Genomic DNA, 20,399 nt, shown 5'->3' with positions numbered 1-20,399 from the left:
CAGGGGATGGGACTCGCGGCGGGGGGTGGGGTGGGGGGCAGGTGGGCCCCAGGCGGCCAGCAGTGCTCAGACTGAGAACTTAAGAGTGAGGCGGGGCAGAACCAGTGGGTCCCGAGTGTGTGGCAGAGGAGCAGGCTGAGACGGGACCCCACGTGGAGACGAGGGAGACACTGCCGTCCACACGGATTCTGCCGCCAGAGGCTCCAGTCAACACAGGATGCGGACAGGGTCGGGTGGCCACGCACTCTGGTCTGAGCAGCCCGAGCAACTGTTCCTTGCCCCCCCGCCCCCCAGTGAAGGCTGCCCTTGGGACACCAGGGTACCACTGCCCCCAGCCACACCGCCCCGAAGGCCAGAGAAAGGTGCAGGCCGACCTGCAGAGGCCCGGCGGGGGTGGTGGTGACAGCCCCCTTCACCACCGGCCAGCAGCCTAGGGTATCAAGTACTTCCACACCTGCACCCCCAGGGCCACCACACACGGACAGATGGAAAACGTGCCTGACCCCAGAGAAAGGCGTCACCCCCAGGAGAACGGTCACAGGACGCACCTGGCAGCAGGAAAGCGGGCAGCGGTGCGGGGAGGGATCCCTGTCCACACTCTAGCTCCTCGGAACATGTGTAAACCATTGCGGCAGGTGCAACGCACCCCTAGAGCCGTCACGAGTGGGAGGGGACCTCCCAGCTCAGGACGCACGAATGGCCGAGTGGAGCCTCCACGAAGGGCTGGGAAGCCCGTTGCCCTGGGAACCCGCAGCCCCGCGCCCACCTCGATGCCACTCTGGCGCGCCAGCTTCACAGCCGTGTTGTAGTAGCCGCAGCGCAGCAGGTGCTCCACCATCATGCGGTCCATGCGCTTCCTCTTCCACACGCTGGCCGCTGCTGGCTGGTCACTGCTGTGCTCCTTGAGGTGCTCGATCCTGCGCTTGCACAGCTTGGCGCTCTCATCCTCTGCCTGGATGGACTCCACCGCCTGTGACACGCGAACAGAGGGGGCGCTCAGGATGGGCAGAGACCAGGCACCCCAACCCGACCGCCGAGGACCAGGAGGCAGGGAGGTCAGGGGAGCTGGGGCCCAGGGCCACAAGCAGCAAGAGTGTGCGGGGCTGCTGCTACCGAGGGGACGGCAGGGTCTGTCCACCTCCTCAGGGATGTTACTGCTTTACATACGCTGGGGCTATGCTGCCAGAGGCGTAGAACTTAAAATTTGGCATAGCTTCCTGGTTAATGAAACTACTTGTCATTATAACATGACTTTCTTTTATAATACTTTCCCTTAAAGGCAATTTTGCTCAAAATTAAGACAGCCAGGTGGAAGTGTTCTACGCCTGCGCGTCACATAGCAGCCACTGTCAACCACCTGAAGTGTAGCTCATGCAACCCCAGCAGTGAATTCTTTTTTTTTTTTTTTTTTTTGCGGTACGTGGGCCTCTCACTGTTGTGGCCTCTCCCATTGTGGAGCACAGGCTCCGGACGCGCAGGCTCAGCGGTCATGGCTCACAGGCCCAGCCGCTCCGCAGCATGTGGGATCTTCCCGGACCGGGGCATGAACCCGTGTCCCCTGCATCGGCAGGCGAACTCTCAACCACTGTGCCACCAGGGAAGCCCCCAGCAGTGAATTCTTGATTTTATTCCATTTAAATGTTAGTGGGCACAGGTGGCTGGTGGCTAGGCACTGGACAGCAGGTCCAGAATTCTGGTCAGCCCTTGTTTCCTTCCAGCACATTCCACTATGGTTTGGCTTCCAACTGCCATCAAGAAGTCAGCTATCAGGATATTTGCTGCTCCTTGACAAGCAGATTTTCCTCTACCTGCTTTTAAGATTTTTCTGTCTCTCTTTTCTTCAGTCTCACTATGTGAAAATCCTAGTTACGTTTACTTTTATTTAACCTGTTTAGGTCTCCCTGTCATTCTCCCCGCATATCTCTGCTCCCGCCCGCCTCTCCTGGACTCTGGCCCACTGCATAGTCCCTGCTCTGTTCCCTAATCTCTCACCCTCTCGTGTGCTCTCATCTTTTCATCCCTGTGCTGTATTCTAGGTAATTTCCTCAGACCCACCTTCCAGCTCACTAACTCTCTCTTTAGCTTGGTCTGATTGTTAAGTGTTAAAATGTTTGTTGTAAGCAAACATTTGAGTTTTTCATTTGCTATTTTTCACTTCTTGTATTTTTACTTGGTTCTTTTTAACTTTAAATGACATATTTTCTATTCCCTGCAGATATTTTCAAGCTATTTTTTCATCCTTTAAGCACAGTAAAGTATGGTATTTGATAGTTTCTGTACCTGAAGTCTGTGCAGATCTCTTTCTATTCCTGCTGTGTCGCAGTCATGGTGTCTTGTGTACCTGTCCTGGTTACTGTAGTTGAACAATCTGATGCTCAGATGGAAGGCATCCTCCACTCAAGAGAACTGCATTTACTCTACCTGGAGCCTGGAGGCAGCACCCGCTGGGACCACTCAGACCAGGTTGAAGGAGGGGGTGGGCGGCAGTGCTTCTCCTGTCAAGTCCACTTCTGGGCACCCTCACCTGAGGTGTAGTGCTGCTGGGTCCTACCATCAGGCCCCCAACTCTAATGGCCCTGAGTCACTGACCAGCGAGGCCCTCGCTGGGGGCTCTCTCTAGGCAGCAGGGGTCCCTCGCCTTCTAGCCCACCTGACACCCTGCTCTCCAATTCTGGTGAATAAAATGTTTTCAAATATCTTATCTCACTTTTTAGGGCCTACCAGTGGGCATACCTACCATTCCCAGAAACAAGATACCCTATGTGCTGTTTTGAGGTGAAATTGTGAAAATAATAAATCAATCTACTACCCATCCTGGCCTCCCCAACCTGGGCTCCCTGGGACATCTGGAGTCAGGATAACCTGGCCCTACAGGAACAGGAATGTGGGTCGGGAAGCCGGCCTTACAGCTGACAGACTCCAGAGCGCGGACAGCAGGGGAGGGGGGGCCCTCCACCGCAGCTCCCCCACCACTGCAGCTCCCCCAGGAGGTGGCCCCTTCTCAGGACAACTGGGTGAAGGGTGCGCCCATAGGGTGCGTGCAGCCTGGGGGCAGGGCAGGCAGCATGGCCTGGAAGCAGCACTGACCTTCCTCTTGAGGACACTGAGCTTCTCCACCACACCATCCAGGAGGCTGACCACAGAGTCCACGGCTGGACAGCTGCTCAGGGTCTTCTCCAGCTCAGCCACTACCATGGTGACGTGGCTCGTCTCCCGGTCAATGTTCTTCTGTGCAGCACGGAAGCGCTTGTTCAGTGTTTCATAGGGCACCTGAAGAAGACAGAAGGCCACTTAGTCCACACTGTCGGCGGGTGGGCACCACCCATCGTCCACGTGGGATGTGCGGGCCTCCTTCGTGGCACTTTTTGAGGCAAGAGGCTTCAGCTTCTCATTCTCTAAAAATGCATCTCCTCTAAAACCTGCCCGAGGCCCACAAAAGGCCCGTGTGAGCGAGGGTCACCTGTGTTCCTAGACAAGGACACAAAGGCTGAGATGCACCCTGACCCACATCTAAGATGTAGTGCAGCCTCCACTCTTCCCAGAAACCTCCATAAGTAGGCAGACAGAAAGATCACCAAATTCATCTAGAATAACACAGTTAAGGAAATGACCAAAAAGGAGAGCAGTACTGGGGGCTTTAATTGATTGGACATGGAAGCCCACAATGTGCAGCAGAGATGCTGATGAGCCTGGCGGGCACCAGGTTGAGGCCGGACAGAAAGCAGCACCTCAGGGTTAGGAAAGTGACGGCATCAGCACCCATGGGAGATCACAGGCACACATTTAACTGATCTCAATGAGAGGACGCCCATTCCCCTGAGTTATTAAAAGAACACCCATTCCCTCCAGAGCACGGGAAGATAGAAAACCCACGAAGCATCACTGAAAAGTCTGAAGAACTGCTGTTCACACACCCTTCGGCCCCCACGGTCATCACAGCGCAGCAGGCAGGGTCCAGCACCGCACCCCGGGGACCCCTAGGGAAACCCACCGAAGACAGGGACTCCCTGCCAGCACTCCCCGTTCACATGGCGGGTCTCCGTGGAATTCTGCGATGGCTGCCACAAACCGGCCCTGTGAGCGCTTCGTCTTCAGGCCTGTCCAGCAGGGAAGCACCCACTCCCGGGGCACTGCTGGCTCCACCAACACCTGCTAGGCACCAGCCGTGTGCCAGGTACTGTGCCTGGCAGGGAGGAGACCTAGGCCTGGCTCAGAGCCTGGGCTTCCCAGCAGCAGAGACCCTGGGGTGATGGCAGAGACGGGCAGGGCCAGGCTCTAGCCACAGAGGGGCCACCACAGCAGGACTCTTTGCCAGAGACCCAGCAAGGCCAGCACTGTCCTTGCCGTCAGCTACCACTCCCATTCAGCAGTGCGTAAACATGCCTGTTCACGCCTTGGGTCTGTCTCATCAGTAGTCTGAGGGGCAGAATGCCACGAGCCGAGCCACATCTGCCATGTGTGACGGGGTGGGCTAGGCAAGGGGTGGTCAGCCCGCTGGGACTCGGGCTCGCTGATGACCTGCTGTGGGGTGGCTATCAAAGCACAACCGAGCTAAGAGACCAAGCCCAGCAGGATACGGGAGACGGCCTCACAAGGATGTTCGGGGCCACCTGCTGCTGGTGGGTGGCGTGGGTCCCCCTGCATGGGCCACCAGACTGGTCTCTGTGGTCCACCCCCCACACTGGCCGCCTCCTCTGGACTCAGTACTTCCTGTAAGAAAAAACGGAGGGGCTCCTTCGGTGTCCACTTGGTCAGAAAGTGACCACTGCGTACAGCACCCAACATGGTGCCAGGCTCATGGCAGACAGCAAACCACGTGTGGTGAAGGATCCCCCCAGCTCCTGTGGAGGGTGTGTCCTGCCACAGGATGGGATTTCTGGAGGGTGGAGGCACAACCCAGCCTTCAACCACCACCCATGGTCTCCACGACCAGGACTGGGGGGGATGGGTCTCTGCAATGGGAGCGGCACGTAGAGCAACCCCAAGATTGTGTGACACCGGCACCGGGGAAGATGCCCCAGGGTACTCAGCTGCCTTCGGTTTGCCCCCCAACGCCACCGTCCTGACCCGACGACCCTCCCCAGGCAGCCTCCATGGTGCGCAGACAGGGAGAGACACCCGCAGTGGGCTGAGTCAGGGCTGGTGGGGTGTCACTGATGACCGCAAACTCCCTTCCAAGCTGTTTGTTAAACCCAAGTGAGTGTAGGCGTTAATTTTACTGCTTGAAAGAGTGAGCACTCAGTTCCAGAACGACTGGGAAGTGGGTCACCGGCTGTGCCCTCAGGACCCGGGGCCAGGAGCGGAGGCAGCCTGCCCGGGTCCCACAGGCCGTCTGCGTGAACACATTCTGTATTTGTAATCTGAGCTGGACCGATGAATTCATAAAAGAAAACAAAGTGGAATTACTAGAAAACAAGTTGAACAAATCCCACGATGCACAACAAACAAAAGCTCCTAAGTTGTTTTTTATTATCACATCCAGACGTTAAAATTCTATTCCAATAAATATAATCAAAACAACCATGACACAGGAGAAAAGAGTCACATGCCTGCACAGGCACAGGTGCGATCATGGGCCAGGAGTCCGCGGGTCCCTGTCCCGGGCCAGAGAGCCTGCACGGGCTGGGCACACACCGGTACACCCATGCACGTCACCGAGGCAGGGTGATTCCAAAGAAAGCTCCGTGGGCTGGGGATCCGACTTTTAACTCTTACCCAAAAAAGATGCCGGTGATGCTCTCACATTCATCCTCAGTCCACCGTTAGGATCCAGTCCCAACAATTTATACTGTAAGGTAATAGTCAAGCTTACTTATTTCTCTTCCGAGGAAAGAAGCCGACTCAGGATCTGGCATACGTCCACGGTGCGGGAATGGAACCATGGCACAGCCCGGCCGGTGGTGGTGGCAGCGAGGGTGCCGCCCCCGCACGTGGCCCACACCCCGCCCCACCCAAGCCCCTGACGGCTCCGGACACTCCCGTCCCCCAGAGGCCTCCCCTGCACCTGCACCAGCCCCACGCCTCTCCTGGCCCTGGCCATCCTCCCACGCCCCAGACCACCGGCCCACATGCTCGGGGGCCACGCCAGCTGGGCCACGCGCTCTGCAGGGCTGAGCTTTCGGGTCCCACCCTCTGCTGCCCATGCCGCCCACCCTGAGCTCGGCCACCCACCCCCCTGCACGAGCACCTGGAATCAATGTCCTTCCTGGGGACACTGGGCCGCCCAGGCCTTGCCTCTCCCGCCTTTCCCCAACTGTCCCCTGCTGTTCTGTCACCAACAGCTCCACAGGCTCCTTCCCAAGGGGCTTTTGCCAAAAGAAGGGGTGGAATTTCAGAAATGCTGAAGACTCTAAACCATGCCAAAGTATCACTGAGAACGAGGCAAAATTGAGATGCTTTCTGATAGGCAAGGCTCCAAACCCCTTAGCAGCCAAACCCCTTCTGGGAGGAAAATTACTCAGACAGTCCTCAGTGAGACAACAAAATCACAGAGACATGAGAAATGTCAGTGAGGTGGGAAACCAACAAAGAGCCAGACCAAGAGAAAAAATACATTCCTAAGAGCACAGGCAATAAAAACAAGGGTAACAAATGGGACTACACTAAACTTTAAAACTTCTGCAAAGCAAAGGAAACAATCATCAGAGTGCAACGGCAAACACGGGAACGGGAAGAGACGTTTGCAAACCACACACCTGATAAGGGTTACTATCCAGGCTTCATAAGGAACCCCGACAGCTCCATGACAGAGAGACAACCCAACTGAGAAATGGGCCATGGACTTGAACTGACATTTCTCCGAAGAAGAGAGACGCGGCCCCAACACGTGTGGGAGGCGCTCAGCACCACTAACACTCGGGGAAACGCCAGTCACACCACGAGGAGAGCAGCGCGCACCTCGGGACGCTCCCAGCGGGAACAGGAAGCAGCTGTGCCTGGGGGTGCCGGCCCCTACTCTGGGACTCCACCTCCAGGACCCGAAGGAACAGTGTGTGCTGTGGGGCGTTCTGTCAGCGTGGCCCAAGCTGACTTAGAGAGTCCTAGAGATCTGAGCGTGATACAGCACTGCTAGACACTTAGAAATGATGGAGACGGTTCATTTGTTTTCTACCTGGATAAAAAAATATCCTGAATGATTTTGGTGACATACGGGCAATGGTGCCTGATTCAAAGCACTGGTCCAGGACGGAACGGAGACCAAGGAGGGTGGGAGACCCGGGGGGTGGACCCACGTGCACAGTCCGTGTGGCCAACCAAAGAGACAGGGTAATTCAGGGCAGAGAAGACAGGCTGTCTCCGCAACAGAGGTGCCGGGACTGGACCCTACGTGGGAAAAGGACAAACCTCAACCTGTGCCTCATACAATCTGCACATATTCCCTTGACATGGACCACAGACCTAAACATAAAAGCTGAAACTGTAAAAATCCTCGACGTAAACATAGAAGAAAATCTTCACAACCTTGAAATAGGCAAAGATTTCTTGCAGGTATACAGAATGCACTAACTGTAAAAGAGGAATCAGTAAATTAGTCTTTACCAAAACTAAAACTTTCGCCCTTTGAAAGATAATTTAAGGTAAGCTGCACCACTTATTTTTTAAACCCCCCCCCCCTTTGTAAGTTATTTTTGGCTGCATTGGGTCTTCGTTTCTGCGTGCGGGCTTTCTCTAGTTGCGGCGAGCGGGGGCTACTCTTTGTGGCGGTGCGCAGGCTTCTCACTGAGGTGGCTTCTCTTGTTGCGGAGCACGGGCTCTAGGCACATGGGCTTCAGTAGCTGTGGCTCGCAGGCTCTGGAGTGCAGGCTCAGTAGTTGTGGCACACAAGCTTAGTTGCTCCGTGGCATGTGGGATATTCCCAGACCAGGGCTCGAACCCGCGTCCCCTGCATTGACAGGCGGATTCTTAAGCACTGTGCCACCAGGGAAGTCCTCCTGCATCACTTTTTATTTTACCAATTTCTAATTGAGATATAATTCAGATACTATAAAATTCACCCTTTTAATTCAAGTATACAACTTAGTGGTGTTTAGTATCATCACAAGGTTGTGCAACCATCAGCATCATCTACTTCCAGAACATTTTCATCACCCCAAAAAGAAACCTGCTGCCTACAGAATTACTCCCCATAGCCAGGCAACCAGCCACTAATCTACTGTCTACTTGAATGGACCTGCCTATTCTGGACATTTCGTATCAATGGAATCATACATTCTGTGGCCTTTTGTGTCTGGCTTTTTTTTTAAAACTTAGCATAATGCTTCCAAGACTCATCCATGATGTAGCATGTACTTCATTCCTTTTTATGGCTGAATAGTATTCCATTATGCGATACCACATTTGTTTATACACTCGTAAGTTGATGGACATTTTAGTTGCTTCCACTTTGGATCTATTATGAATAATAAGCCTATAAATTCCTGCACAGGTTTTTGTATGGGCATGTTTTCACTTCTCCTGGGTAGATTATCTAGGAGTGGAACTGCTAGGCCATATGGTAACTCTGTGTAACTTTCTGAAGAACTACCAGACTGCTTTCCGCAGTGGCTGCACCATTTTACATTCCTCAGAGTCTATCAGGACTTTAGTTTCTCCACACCCTCATCCAACACTTGTTACTGTCCATCTTTCTGATCACAGTCATTCCCATGGGTAAAAGCAGTGCCTCATCATGGTTTCATTATTTCACTAATGATGAATGATGTCGTGCATCTCCTCTTATGCTCATTAGCCATTTGTATCTCTTCTTCAGAGGAGTCTCCTCAAACCATTTGCTTGTTTTTACATCTGGTTATTTGTCTTTATATTATTGAACTGTAAGAGTTCTTTACATATTCTGGATCCTAGATCCTTATCAAAAGTGATCTGCAGGGCTTCCCAGGTGGCACAGTGGTTGAGAGTCCGCCTGCCAATGCAGGCGATGCGGGTTTGTGCCCCGGTCCGGGAAGATCCTACATGCCGCGGAGCGGCTAGGACCGTGAGCCATGGCCGCTGAGCCTGCGCGTCCGGAGCCTGTGCTCCGCAACGGGAGAGGCCACAACAGTGAGAGGCCCGCATACCGCAAAAAAAAAAAAAAAAAAAAAAAACTGCAAATATTTTCTGTTGTGAGTAGTCTTTTCACTTTCTTAACAGCATACCTTTGAAACACAAGCTTCTTCCCTTTAATGAAATCCAATTTATCAGTGTTATTGTAAATAAAACTTTTTTCTTCATTTCCCTTTTCACTGTTCATTTCTAGGATACAGAAATACAAATTATTTCTATTATATAAACTGATCTTGTATCCTGCAACCTTGCCGAACCAGATTATTGGTTCTAACAGGTTTGTATGTGTGTGTGTGTGTGTTGTGTACGTGTGTATTCCTTAGGACTTTCCATACACAAGATGATTTCATCTGCAAATTGAGTTTTACTTATTCCTTTCCAATTTGAATGCCTGCTATTTATTTTTCTTGCCCAAATGGCCCAATTGGAACCTCCAGGACAATGCTGAATGGAAATGGTGAGTGGACATCCTTGTCTTTTTGCTGATCTTAGGGGAAAGTTTTTGGTGTTTCACCACTAAGCATGATGTCGGCTGTGGTTTTCTCAGAGATGCCCTTTATCAGGTAGAGGAAGTTCTCTCCTATTCCTAGTTTGTTGAGTGTTTTTATCATGAAAGGGTGATGGATTTTGTCAAGTGTTTTTATCTGTGTCTATTGAGGTGATCATGTGGTTTTTGTCCTTTATACTATTAGTATGGCATTGACTTTTACATGTTGAACCAACCTTGCATTCCTGGGGTAAATCCCACTTAGTCATGGTACATAATCCTTTTTATATGTTGTCAGATTCAGTTTGCTGGCATGCTGTTGAGGATTTTAGCACCTATATTCATTCATAAGGACTGATGTGTAGTTTTCTTGTGGTATTGTTTGTCTGGTTTTGGTATCAGGGTAGAACTGACCTCACAGAACAAGCTGGGAAACTTCCTTCCGCTTCCATTTTCTGGCTGTTTGTGAGGGAGCAATGTTAACTCTTTTTTAAACATTTAATAGAATTCACCAGTGAAGCCATCATGTCCTGGGGTTTTTCTTTATGGGAAGTTTTTTTTTTTTTTTAATCTTTTTACATGGTATATGCTATTCAGCCATCATTTTTACAAAAGGGTGATTTTATGCGGTTCAACTCAACACATTTTTCCTTCTACATATTTTCTGTTTGTATTCCTCACCCAATACTCAACAAGGAAGAGGGTATTGGAGCTTTCTCATCAATTTGAACCAGCTTTTTATGGTTCACATTTAGTGGATTTGTTAAAGGTTTGTTACTTGCTTTTAAATTCTGGTTTTATCTTATCTGGTTATACCAAAAAATTAAATTTGTATTAACCAAATCTACTTAATGTTTCCTTGGTAATTTGTTTCACTCCAGCTTTTAAGATCATAGAATTTCTCCATTTAATTAGTTGAATGTTAAATTATGTTTCCTCCAGAACCTCTTTCCCCTTCAGTGACTCGCAAAAAGTGACTCGCAAAAAGTAATCCTTCCTGTTTTCATAACTGAAACAGAATCTGGCAAACACCCTAATCGAGACCTGTATGAAACATCTGTACTCTCATCCAGCTCCACAGCAGCCTTCCCACACTGTGCCATTTGCTTTGGTACGTGTTTCTTCAAACCTTCTCCAGTGTTTGCTGTGGGTTTTCTCACAGTATTTGCTGACAAAGAGATGCATTTTAGTTTGTTCTCATAATGTTTTCAGCCATTTTTACCAGCACAGGAAGGAAGTATTTCCCCAATGGCATGAGGCCTTTTATTTTTCACAATTAAGAAACCTCAGAAGAGGTTTCTAAATATTTATCACAAAGCTAACAACATCTTGTAAAGTGTTGGACTGAGCCCTGAATGGCAGCAGACGCCCCTGCCTGGCCTGGAGAGCTGTGCCTCGTGTTCCGGCATGTGGCATGGGAGTCTCACAAATCACAGTGGCTCCACGCTCTCCTGGGCTGACCTCCCTGGCCACAGCACACAGCTGAGGGAGGCTCACGAAGGGCAGGAGTGCTTCAAACCCCCTCTTTCAAATAGGCTTCTTGAAAAGTGACATGTTGCTGGTCCACCTCTAAGGGGATGTGATGAGATGGACTTTTCACTCCATGGAGTGCTGACAAAGCTGGAGGCGGGAAGGGCACTGTCAGCACCTCCATATTCTCCCTCCTGGGGGCAGGGTCCGCTCATCCGCGACTGCTGGTTACTCACAGGCATCTTTTCATGCCACTGGTCCATCTCAGCAAGGGCAGTACAGGTAAAACAGAACACGCTGCAAATGCTGAGTTAGCCGTCGTGCACACAAGGCATCCTGGCACCAGGCCTCCACGTGAGCGTCTCCAGGCCCGGGACGGCTCACTGACCAAACACGACACACAGAGCCCGAGCAGGCACCAGTGCCGACTGTATGCATAACACCAGGGAAACACTGTCTCACCTTTTCCATACAACACATAACCAAAGCCAGCAATTCTGCAACAAGGCTGTTACTTTCGCAGTTTCATACCAGACCCTGGTGTCCAGCAGAGACACCCTTCTTGGAGCTTCCCTCATGATAAATAAGAAAGGTCTGATCAAGCACACAGAGAAGTCAGATGGTATCTTTACAGCTACTGTTAGCATCTTCAAACAGAAACCCAGCACCCTCTGCTGCTGCCAGCCATGGCACCTCCACTGGCGCCCACTGCTGGTGTGCTGCAGTCACCCTAACGTTTTACTCTTCCTGGCATTTTCCCGGGAGATGTTCTGCTGGTTATTGCTGGGATGCAGAAAAGTGACTGACTTTTGTCTATTTTTCATGTACCCAGTTACTGTGTTGACCTTTCCAATTAATTGCAGTCATTTTCTGGTTAGTTTGCTTGTGTTTCTGGGTACATAAACATATTCTGTCTCATTCGCTCTAATAGTTACATTTACTTGTTTCAATCTTCTTTGGATAGAACTGCCAAAATAATATTTAATAATTCATCTGTTATTTGAGGAGTTATTTCTTCTATGCCCTCCAAAGAGCTTATAATCCCAGTGGTTAGAAACAAAGAAGCAAAACATAGTTAAGTCAAATGGCAGTGGCAGCTAAGGAGAAAAACAGAGCAGAAGAGGGGATGGTGGGACTCCCAGTCTCAGTAAGGTGGTCGCACTGAGAAGGTGATACCTGAGCAGAGACAGGGGAAGGTGAGGGAATAAGCCAGACTGACATCTGGCGGAAAGGATTCTGGACAAAGTAAACAAGAGCAAAGACTCTGAGGCCCCCCATGCTGGCACATCCTGTAGCAGCGGGGAGGCCACTGTGGCTCAGTGTCCAAAGGAGTGGAGGTGGGGGAGGGGGAGGAGGTGGCGGGGGGAGGGGGGAGGCAAGGAGGTGGGGGAGGGGAGGAGGGGGAGGGGGAGGGAAGGAGGTGGGAGGAGGGGGAGGGGGAGGAGGACGACGTGGGGGAGGAGGTCGTGGGGGAGAAGGAAGAGGGGGCCAAGTTATGAGGCCCTGGAGGGCCACTCTAATAACCTTGGACTTTACCCCGAGTAAGACGGGAGGCTGCCAGGAAGAAGCACGGGCAGTGCTAGGGACAGCTGGGGGCTCCTTCAACAACCCGGAGAGGGACTGGTTTAGGCCACGGTGGCAGAGTGAAAAGGATGTGAGGACAGGCTGGATGTGAGCTCTGAGAACGGAGGGGTCAAGGCTGGCTCCAAGGTTCCAGCCTGAGCCAAATGGGATGGAAGCGCTGTCCCCCACTGAGACCTGGAAGATGGGGGAGCGGGTTTGCGGAGGAGTTGGGTAAGACAACGAGTTCAGACTTCCACATGCTGAGACACCTTACAGACCTAAGAGGGGACGTCTGACAGGCTCCCGGGTCCAAGGCTCTGGTGCTGGCGAGGGGATCCAGCTGGGAGTCATCGGTACACACGGGGGTCCTCAAACAAGGTCACCAAGGCAGCGAGCAGTCCCAACAAGGAGGATGAGGGGCGGCTGTGAGCCTGCGAGGAGCCAGGCGTGGGTGGCGTCACGGGAGCCACCTGGGACCCTACGCCGGGAAGGAAGGGCAGCCTGTGGCACACGTGGTAAGAGGTGGGGGCGGGCACCAGACGCTGTCAGGGGCTCAGGCAGCACCATGGGGTCACCTGGAGACCCTGGCCAGAAGCCTGCCAGGGAGTGATGGGGCAAAACCAGCCTGGAGACCGCTCATGAGACCGGGAGGTGGCCATCTCAAAGGGGGTGCCCCGAGGGTGCTGTCCAGTTGTCACCTAGAAGGTCACGGCATGCACACCATGAGTGGACAGAGGGGCAGGGTGCAGACACTCCTCCCCAGCAGCTGAGCCGCGAAGGAAGGAGAGAGGGGTGCGGGCCGGGGTGGGGGGGTGAGAAAGGAAACTCCGAAGGCTGCCACACCCGGATGTGAATGTTTAAGGGATTTCCCCCCAGACAGAGGAGACGCTTGCTCGGCCAACAGCTACCGCCAGTGCCCGCCACGGGCCAGCTCTTCCAGGCGCTGGGAGGGCAACAACCACCCAGACACGGCCCCTCACTGAGGACCAGCGTCCCAAGGGGGCATCTGACAGAAAAAGCGCCAGAGGGTGACCGAAGCCAGAAAGAAAACACCAGGGCGAGGGCCAGAGCGCAGGGGCCACAGGGCCGGATCCGGCTCAGGGCGGTGGCCTGGGGCCACATGGGCAACGACACATCAGCAGTGCCCTGGCCCAGCCAGCTGGTGGAGCGCTAGGATGCCGGCTCCCATGTGCAGAGACCTGGGAGGGACACAGGATGGGGCGGGGAGCCGGGGGAGGTCTGGCTCAGATGGGGCAGGGCAGGGAGGCCGCTGTCATGATGGGAAAGGGGACGAGGCCAGGCCCCAGGGGCTGCATGTGGTGGCAGGGGAAGGCTGGCTCTGTGGACAGTGAGGCCATCGACCCAGCTGGGGGTTTTCTCCCCTCGGCCACATTCTGCACGCTAGTCCAGTTATCAAACTACTCAGCAATATTTAGTTGTTAACTATTGGTTAGTAGTGATTGAAACAGTGAATAATTCTAGTTTTCAAAAGGTTGTAAAAAACGTACACCTGAAAATAACCAACTGTTACCCCGGCGGAAACTGTTTGGCCAGGTTCAGGTCAGCATCAAACATCCCACCTCAGCCTGCCTGAGGCCTCTTCCCGGCCCATCTTCCCGCCCCGCCCTACCGGCCCGTGTCGCCAGCTGGGCACTCAGTGGCCCCTGCCCTCTTTGCAGGGCTCTGGGGACGTCCAAGCTGCCTCGCTCCAGTGGGAGCGTGAGCCTTCCGTGTCAGGGTTGCCAAGACTTAAAACTCAGCCCACATGGCTCCTCCCCGAAACACGCCTCCCTGGCCACCCCCGAACCAGTGCGCTGAAACCCTGTGTCCCTCGTTTAATGCCTCCTGCCACCAAGCGTGTGACCAGGACGGGGCCTCACCCGTCTCTCCATCAGGCCGCCCCGCTGTCGTGCACCATCGGGGACCCCCTCTCCTGGGTTTGTTCTGAGAGTTCCAAGAGCGCAGTTGTCACGTGCTCAGTGATCATGGTTGTTACAGACCCGGCCGGAAGCCAGGGGCCCGAGGCGTGTGTGGCAGCCACACGGCTCCCCCACCAGCTCTGCCACCACCCGCCCAGGGCTGGGGGTCAGCGCCGGCTCCAACAGCCCACCCCTTACAGAGAAATGGAGATTAGAAAGCCCTTTCTTTTCCAGACTTAAAATCTGTTTAAAACACTAACAATACTTAAAAACACAAGCAGCGAGCAGGGACCCCTCACGTCAACCCACGTCTCTCTGGGAGGGCCCGGCGCAGAGGATGCAAGGACAGGACACGCCACCAGGTTGCCTTTGTGTGGTCGAACATCCCTCCAGCGACAGTGAGAGAGAGGGGAGCGCGAAGCCAGGAGGACGCGCGGGGCAGGCACACACTTCAGAGAGGGGCACGCAGCCGAGCTCTGGGTGTGTGGGGCTCTGGAAGCCAAGGCCACGTGCGGGCTCCTTCAGCTGAGAACAAACACTGCCCTGAAGGTGTGATGAGGTTGCAGCCTGAGAAGAAGGCAATCATGATGCATGCAGCTGCGGACCAGAGATGGCCAGCGTCTGAGGGAGGGAGTGGCTCACTCGGGAAATCACAAAACCTAAAGTAAAAAGAGGTTAGGCCCCAGCCACGGCCACCACCTGGGACACAGCATAATCAGATACTTGTCTCAAAAGCCCAAACACTTTATGCTACCAGCGTTTCTCAAACTTGAGAACACGTGATCCCCCAAGCCCAGCTGAGACCAAGTTTGTAAAACCGCACTGAAAGTTATAACTTTAGCATGTAACTGGCACACAAACTCTCTACAAGTACAAAGCCAGGATTTGAAATTGCAGGGCAGTACTTGGTCTACAAGACCGTCACCACATTAAAAGCAGCAGATTTTTTCAAAGACACAGGAGAATCTGCCTCCAGGCCCAGCTGGGAGCAACGGCCACACTCCCAGCCTGTCACATGTGACGAGGAGGGGACAGCTGGGAGAGGGGCTGGGGAGCCAGGATGAGGCTCCCAGAGGTGGGCCCAGGTGAGCTCAGGGGGAGGAGTCAGGGTCCAAAGCAGGTTTCCAGCTACAATGCCAGGTCCCTCCCCTGGGCTGAGCGAACTCCCACCTGATCTGGACGGTGAAAAGAAGGCCTCCAAAATATGATTTTCCTTCAGCTGTCCAAAGGAAAAAAACAGAAGTAAAAACTCCAAAAACTAATGGGATAATTAGCAAAGTAATTTGGAGAATAAACACAAATTGCTTTTATAATGAGAAAAAACTTCTAAAAACATACTTAGAACAGGGTTTCCGGTTGACGATGGTGGGTCATGCACTCGAGTTTCCACTTCTCCTTCCCTGAGGCCTGAGGGGCACGACCCACAACCCAACACACTGCAGGGAAAGGTGCCAGCTAGGGCCGGAGCACAAGGCGCCTGGACACGCCCGGTGCGGTAAGAACGAGTTCCCCACAGCAAGGTGCAGACCAGTGGTTCTCATGGGGACCACCTGCGCCCCGGGCCCAGGACAAGCGGCAAAGCTAGAGGCACCAGAGGCGTGCTCCTAGCATCTGGGGGCCGAGGCCGGGGCTGCTGCTCAGCATCCTACAGCTCCCGTCGCCAAGACGCATCCAAACGTCCACAGGCTTGGGCCAGTCCCCATCCCGCCCCGCCCCGCCCCGGGGGGAGCAGGGGCTCCGGGAGGAGAAGGCCCAGTCAGAGCGCACCGGGAGCCGCAGCTGAGGGCCGCTCCACCCTCTGGCCACTCTGCCAGGAGAGAAGAGCAGAAGAGCTTACCAGCCCTGAGGCTGTGATGAGGCTGCCCAGCCCTCCAACAGGGAGGAGTCCCCATCCTGTGTGAAGGGGACTTGCCCGCTGCATGCTCGTCCCTGCTACCCTGCAGGAGAAGCTGCCTTCAGACTAGAGAAGCACAACCTATGCCTTCCAGAACGCCCACCCTCAGCCCTCACCCCCTGCCCCCGGCCCTGTCCCCCCGCCCCCTCTCCCCACACCCCCTGCCTCTGGACTCCCTCCAGACCATGAAGAGCACAGCTCACAGAGCCAACAGCTCTTCCCATGTTCCTGGTGAAACTTCCTCATTATCCAGTAGGAATTACTCCTGATAAAAATGTTAACTCAGCAGTGACACACGTGTCAAGAGAACAGAGGGATTATCCTGTGGAATCTAAATAATCTGGAAAGGAAAACGGAGAGAGTACCTTGCAAAAATTCTACTTTTTAAAATCATTCCAGAAAAGAAGTAAAATGTCTTTATTTGGCAAGCTCACTTGAAATGATACTATAATATTTCTTGGGACTTCCCTGGTGATGCAGTGGTTAAGAATCCGCCTGCCAACCCAGGGGACACGGGTTCGAGCCCTGGTCCGGGAAGATCCCACATGCTGCGGAGCAACTAAGTCCATGAGCCACAACTACTGAGCCTGCGAGCCACAACTACTGAGCCCGCGTGCCTGGAGCCCGTGCTGTGCAACAAGAGAAGCCACCGCAATAAAGAGTAGCCCCCACTCGCTGCAACTAGAGAAAGCGCACGCGCAGCAACGAAGACCCAATGCAGCCAAAACAAAAAACAAAAACAAAAACAAAATCCTTTACCTCTAGGAGTATCTGCCTAACTACATTAATCAAAGCCTGTTTGATAAGTCTGCAACTCAGACTCCGTTCGCGATTATGAAACGAGAGAGGAGGACTCGCAGGAGGGATCCTGCCTGTCTGGTGTTCCCCACATTCACCACCACAGTTTTCATCTCTGAACCTTCTTGTCTGTCCGTCAAGCGGCAGGCCTGGCAGGGGCTGAGACCAAAGCTCACAGTCAGCGGTTCCCACTCACGCCCCTTTGTTTTGGTCGGGTGCCTCGGGCAGCAGAGAATCGTGGCCTATGAGCCGCAGGGTCTTGCGGGAGTGGAGTGTCAAAACAGCACGCCCTACACCTGCGGTCCAGCAAACAGGCATCTGGCTCAGGCCAGCAGCACTTCCCTGCCTTCCCTTCAGCTACCTTCCCACAGCCAGAGCCCTCTCTTCACCCTGAGCCCACCCAGGCGCGCTCGTCTGACAGGAGTAAACAACCTCAGAGGCGTTGAGGACCCTCCCGAGGTCTCCCAGGAAGTGAACACAGAGCTCACAGCAACCTGGCCACACCGCACCCACCCTCTGTCACCACTGACGTGGACAGGGATGCTGGGTCCTCCGGGAGGAGAGATGCGACCTGGCCCCCGGGAAAGGAATTCAGACGCACGTAGGCTCGGCCGCAGCTCTCCTGGGAATGTTATAACCTTGAGCGTTGAAGGAATTTATTCCCAGGTGCTTCACTGTAGTCAATCACCATTGAATCCTCTACTAACTAGGCAAGAACTAGCACCGACCCCTCTCCCGGGAACACCGATTTCATCCCAGCGTAAGTCGACTTGCCTCAGTGACCATCCAAGGTCACCCAACTGGCGACCGAGTGGCAAAGGCTGTATTTCAGGTTTGGTGACGCCCCGCAAATGGGTTCCCATTGGGTCGTGAGGTCTCTCCTCACAGGTTCCCTAATTAGAGGCTGGAAGCCATCCATCAACACCGTCTGACACGAGCTTCCGGGAGGATAGCTGGACACCAACCGCCAGTCACGGTGGGCACTCTGGCTGGGCGCCCGCGACCCCACAGCCCTGAAACCCCAGCCTCCAAAGTCACCAGCCTGTCTACGACCAGGACTGTCGCTGATGCAGTTCACGGTATTATAGGACGAACGGGCCACAATCGGGCTCCGGAGGGAGAAGCGGGGCGCCAGGCAGACGCGCTCCCCGCCCTGTCACGAAGGCAGGCGGGAGCATGGATAGCCACACGCCACACCCGCCCGGCCCTCAGGTCCCCTGCCCCCGGGGAGCCCGGCCGCCAGCCCCGGACCCCAGAGAGACGGGCCCCCAGCCCCTGGGGAGCCCGGCCGCCAGACTCCGGCCCCCGGGGAGCCCAGCCCCCAGACCCCCGGCCCCGGGGAAGTCCGGCCCCCAGACCCCCGGCCTCCGCCCGGCGCCCCATGCCGCGCCCCGGCCTTCGCCCCGCCCCTCCCCCTCCCCCCAGAGCCCGCCCGGCCAGGCGCGGGCGTTCCCCGGCCGCAGACCCCACCTTGAGGGTCGGGTACTCCTGCACCTTCAGGGTCATGGAGAGCTGAGCCGCGGACTCTTGCACCGCCATCTTGGACCGGCCAAAACATTAGCGGGCGGAGCGGAAGCGCGGCGCGCGGCACGCCGGGTAGTGACGTCGCGGGGCGGGGCGGGCCGATGCCTGCACCAGTCACGTCCGCCCCCGCCCCGTGGCGGAGAATGGGCGCCGAGAGGCGTCCGCTCCACCCAATCATCGCCGGCCTTTCTCTCGTTCAGCCAATCAGAGGGAAGCATGGCTGGGCGTGGTCTCCCCTTGAACTTGAGGCGGGGCGGGGCGGCTTCTCTCCACCCGTCGCTCGCTTGCTGCACTAGCCCCAGTGCTGCCTTCCCAGAGCTCCCCCGGGGGTCGAGGGCCGGGGTTCTGCGAGGAGCGCGGCTATGGGGGTGACTGGGCTCGCGTGGGGCGGCCCCTGGAGGCAGTGACCCCTCCCTCCTGATTAGGACCCCTCCTTGCAGTGACCCCGCGTGGTAGTCGTGGCCAGAATCTCTGCAGGCCACAGGTGCCTGTCAGCCGGCTACTTTCCATGGGCCCCTCTCCGCAGAGGAATGCGTCTGGAGCCTGACACGGAGCCGCAGGTTCCCGCTGGGGAGGAGGAGAACTGAACTGGTTAAGGAAAGAGGCTCCCACAGTGTAACAAGGACCCGGTGCGGGGAGAGCATCCAGCATCCCTGGCATCCGCACCGACTCTAGTTTCCTTTCAACCACTTCACATTCTTATTCCCTTTTATTCCTTTTAAAAATAGAAATTAAATTAGGTTTCACTAGTTAAGAGAAGACTTTCAAATTAAGCCACATCTCACACTCATTTCTGAAACGATTTTTAAAAGAAATATTAAGTTGAGCATTGAAAAAATCACCTAAGGTGACACAAGAAAGCCACTGTCGCAATGGGAGCCACTCGGACTCTACCCTCACCTCCACCAGCCCCCATGCCCTGCAGCATTCTAGCAGAATCATGGCAATAACAGAACCACGGGAGGATGAGAAGCTTCCTGTCCTGGATAAAACCAAGTTCCTGGAACCTGATCACATCAACCAGAGTAACAGCATCAAGGCAATCAGAGCCTGTGCAGCTCAAGGCTAAGCTCAAGCCTCTGTCAACTGTAATAATATGACAGCCAGTTATTTCACCAACAAAAGTGAGTTTACTCAGGAATAGTGGAGGAACTTCGATTCGGAATATGCAGACAAGGACAGACCACAGGCAAACCCAGAGAACAAGAAATGGGGACTTGCTTTTACAGGGAAAACGAGGAGTTGGGAGGGGCTGTGATAACGGAAGAGTCCATTGGAAGAGCTGGGGGCGGGGCAAAGCATGGAGGCTTCCCATTGGCTGAACTACTGCAGTCTCTGATTGGCTGGGCTGCTGGGGGGTGGGGTTGAAGGGAAGTTTTCTTCTTCCTGCTGGATAGTAGGCAGAGGCATCTTCCTGTTTGGGATAATTGACATGCATGGTGGGTGTGAGAGCATCCTCTTCGGACCTGTCCTGACTCCAAAGGTTAGAGGAATGCTCCTTAATTAATTCTACATTTTCCCCTTTTGCTCAAGATCTTTCCTTGAAAGCATCACTGATCAAGAGTCAGGATCTCCTCACCTAGTGGTTTGCCCCAGTTAACCTAAAACCAGTAATTAGGGTTAGCATTTGGATCTTCAGAGGCTCTCATTTTAAAGAGGCAGGTTTTCATGGAGGAGGAGAGAGGAAGGTGGTGTTGGGGGC

General features: G+C 54.2%; 1 protein-coding gene across 3 annotated transcripts in view; it reads right to left on the bottom strand.

The window, feature by feature from the left end:
• MAEA (macrophage erythroblast attacher, E3 ubiquitin ligase) overlaps positions 1–18,755 on the bottom strand; it is a 31,122-nt gene extending 12,367 nt beyond the window's left edge. For all 3 annotated transcript variants that reach the window (XM_082629690.1, XM_082629691.1, XM_082629692.1), the window contains exons 1-3: positions 18,644–18,755; positions 3,088–3,270; positions 767–970 (exon numbers count right to left, since the gene is read on the bottom strand). In XM_082629690.1, the coding sequence (XP_082485816.1) occupies positions 767–970; positions 3,088–3,270; positions 18,644–18,712 (456 nt within the window). In that variant the 5' untranslated portion in view covers positions 18,713–18,755. The remainder of the gene's footprint in view (positions 1–766; positions 971–3,087; positions 3,271–18,643) is intronic.
• Positions 18,756–20,399: the final 1,644 nt, after the last annotated feature.

This window comes from Mesoplodon mirus (genome assembly GCF_964341445.2).
Source record: "Mesoplodon mirus genome assembly, chromosome: 2".
In the NCBI taxonomy this organism is placed as follows: Eukaryota; Metazoa; Chordata; class Mammalia; order Artiodactyla; family Ziphiidae; genus Mesoplodon; species Mesoplodon mirus.
The sequence above is the reverse complement of the archived record's forward strand: the minus strand, read 5'-3'. Positions and strand labels throughout refer to the sequence as shown.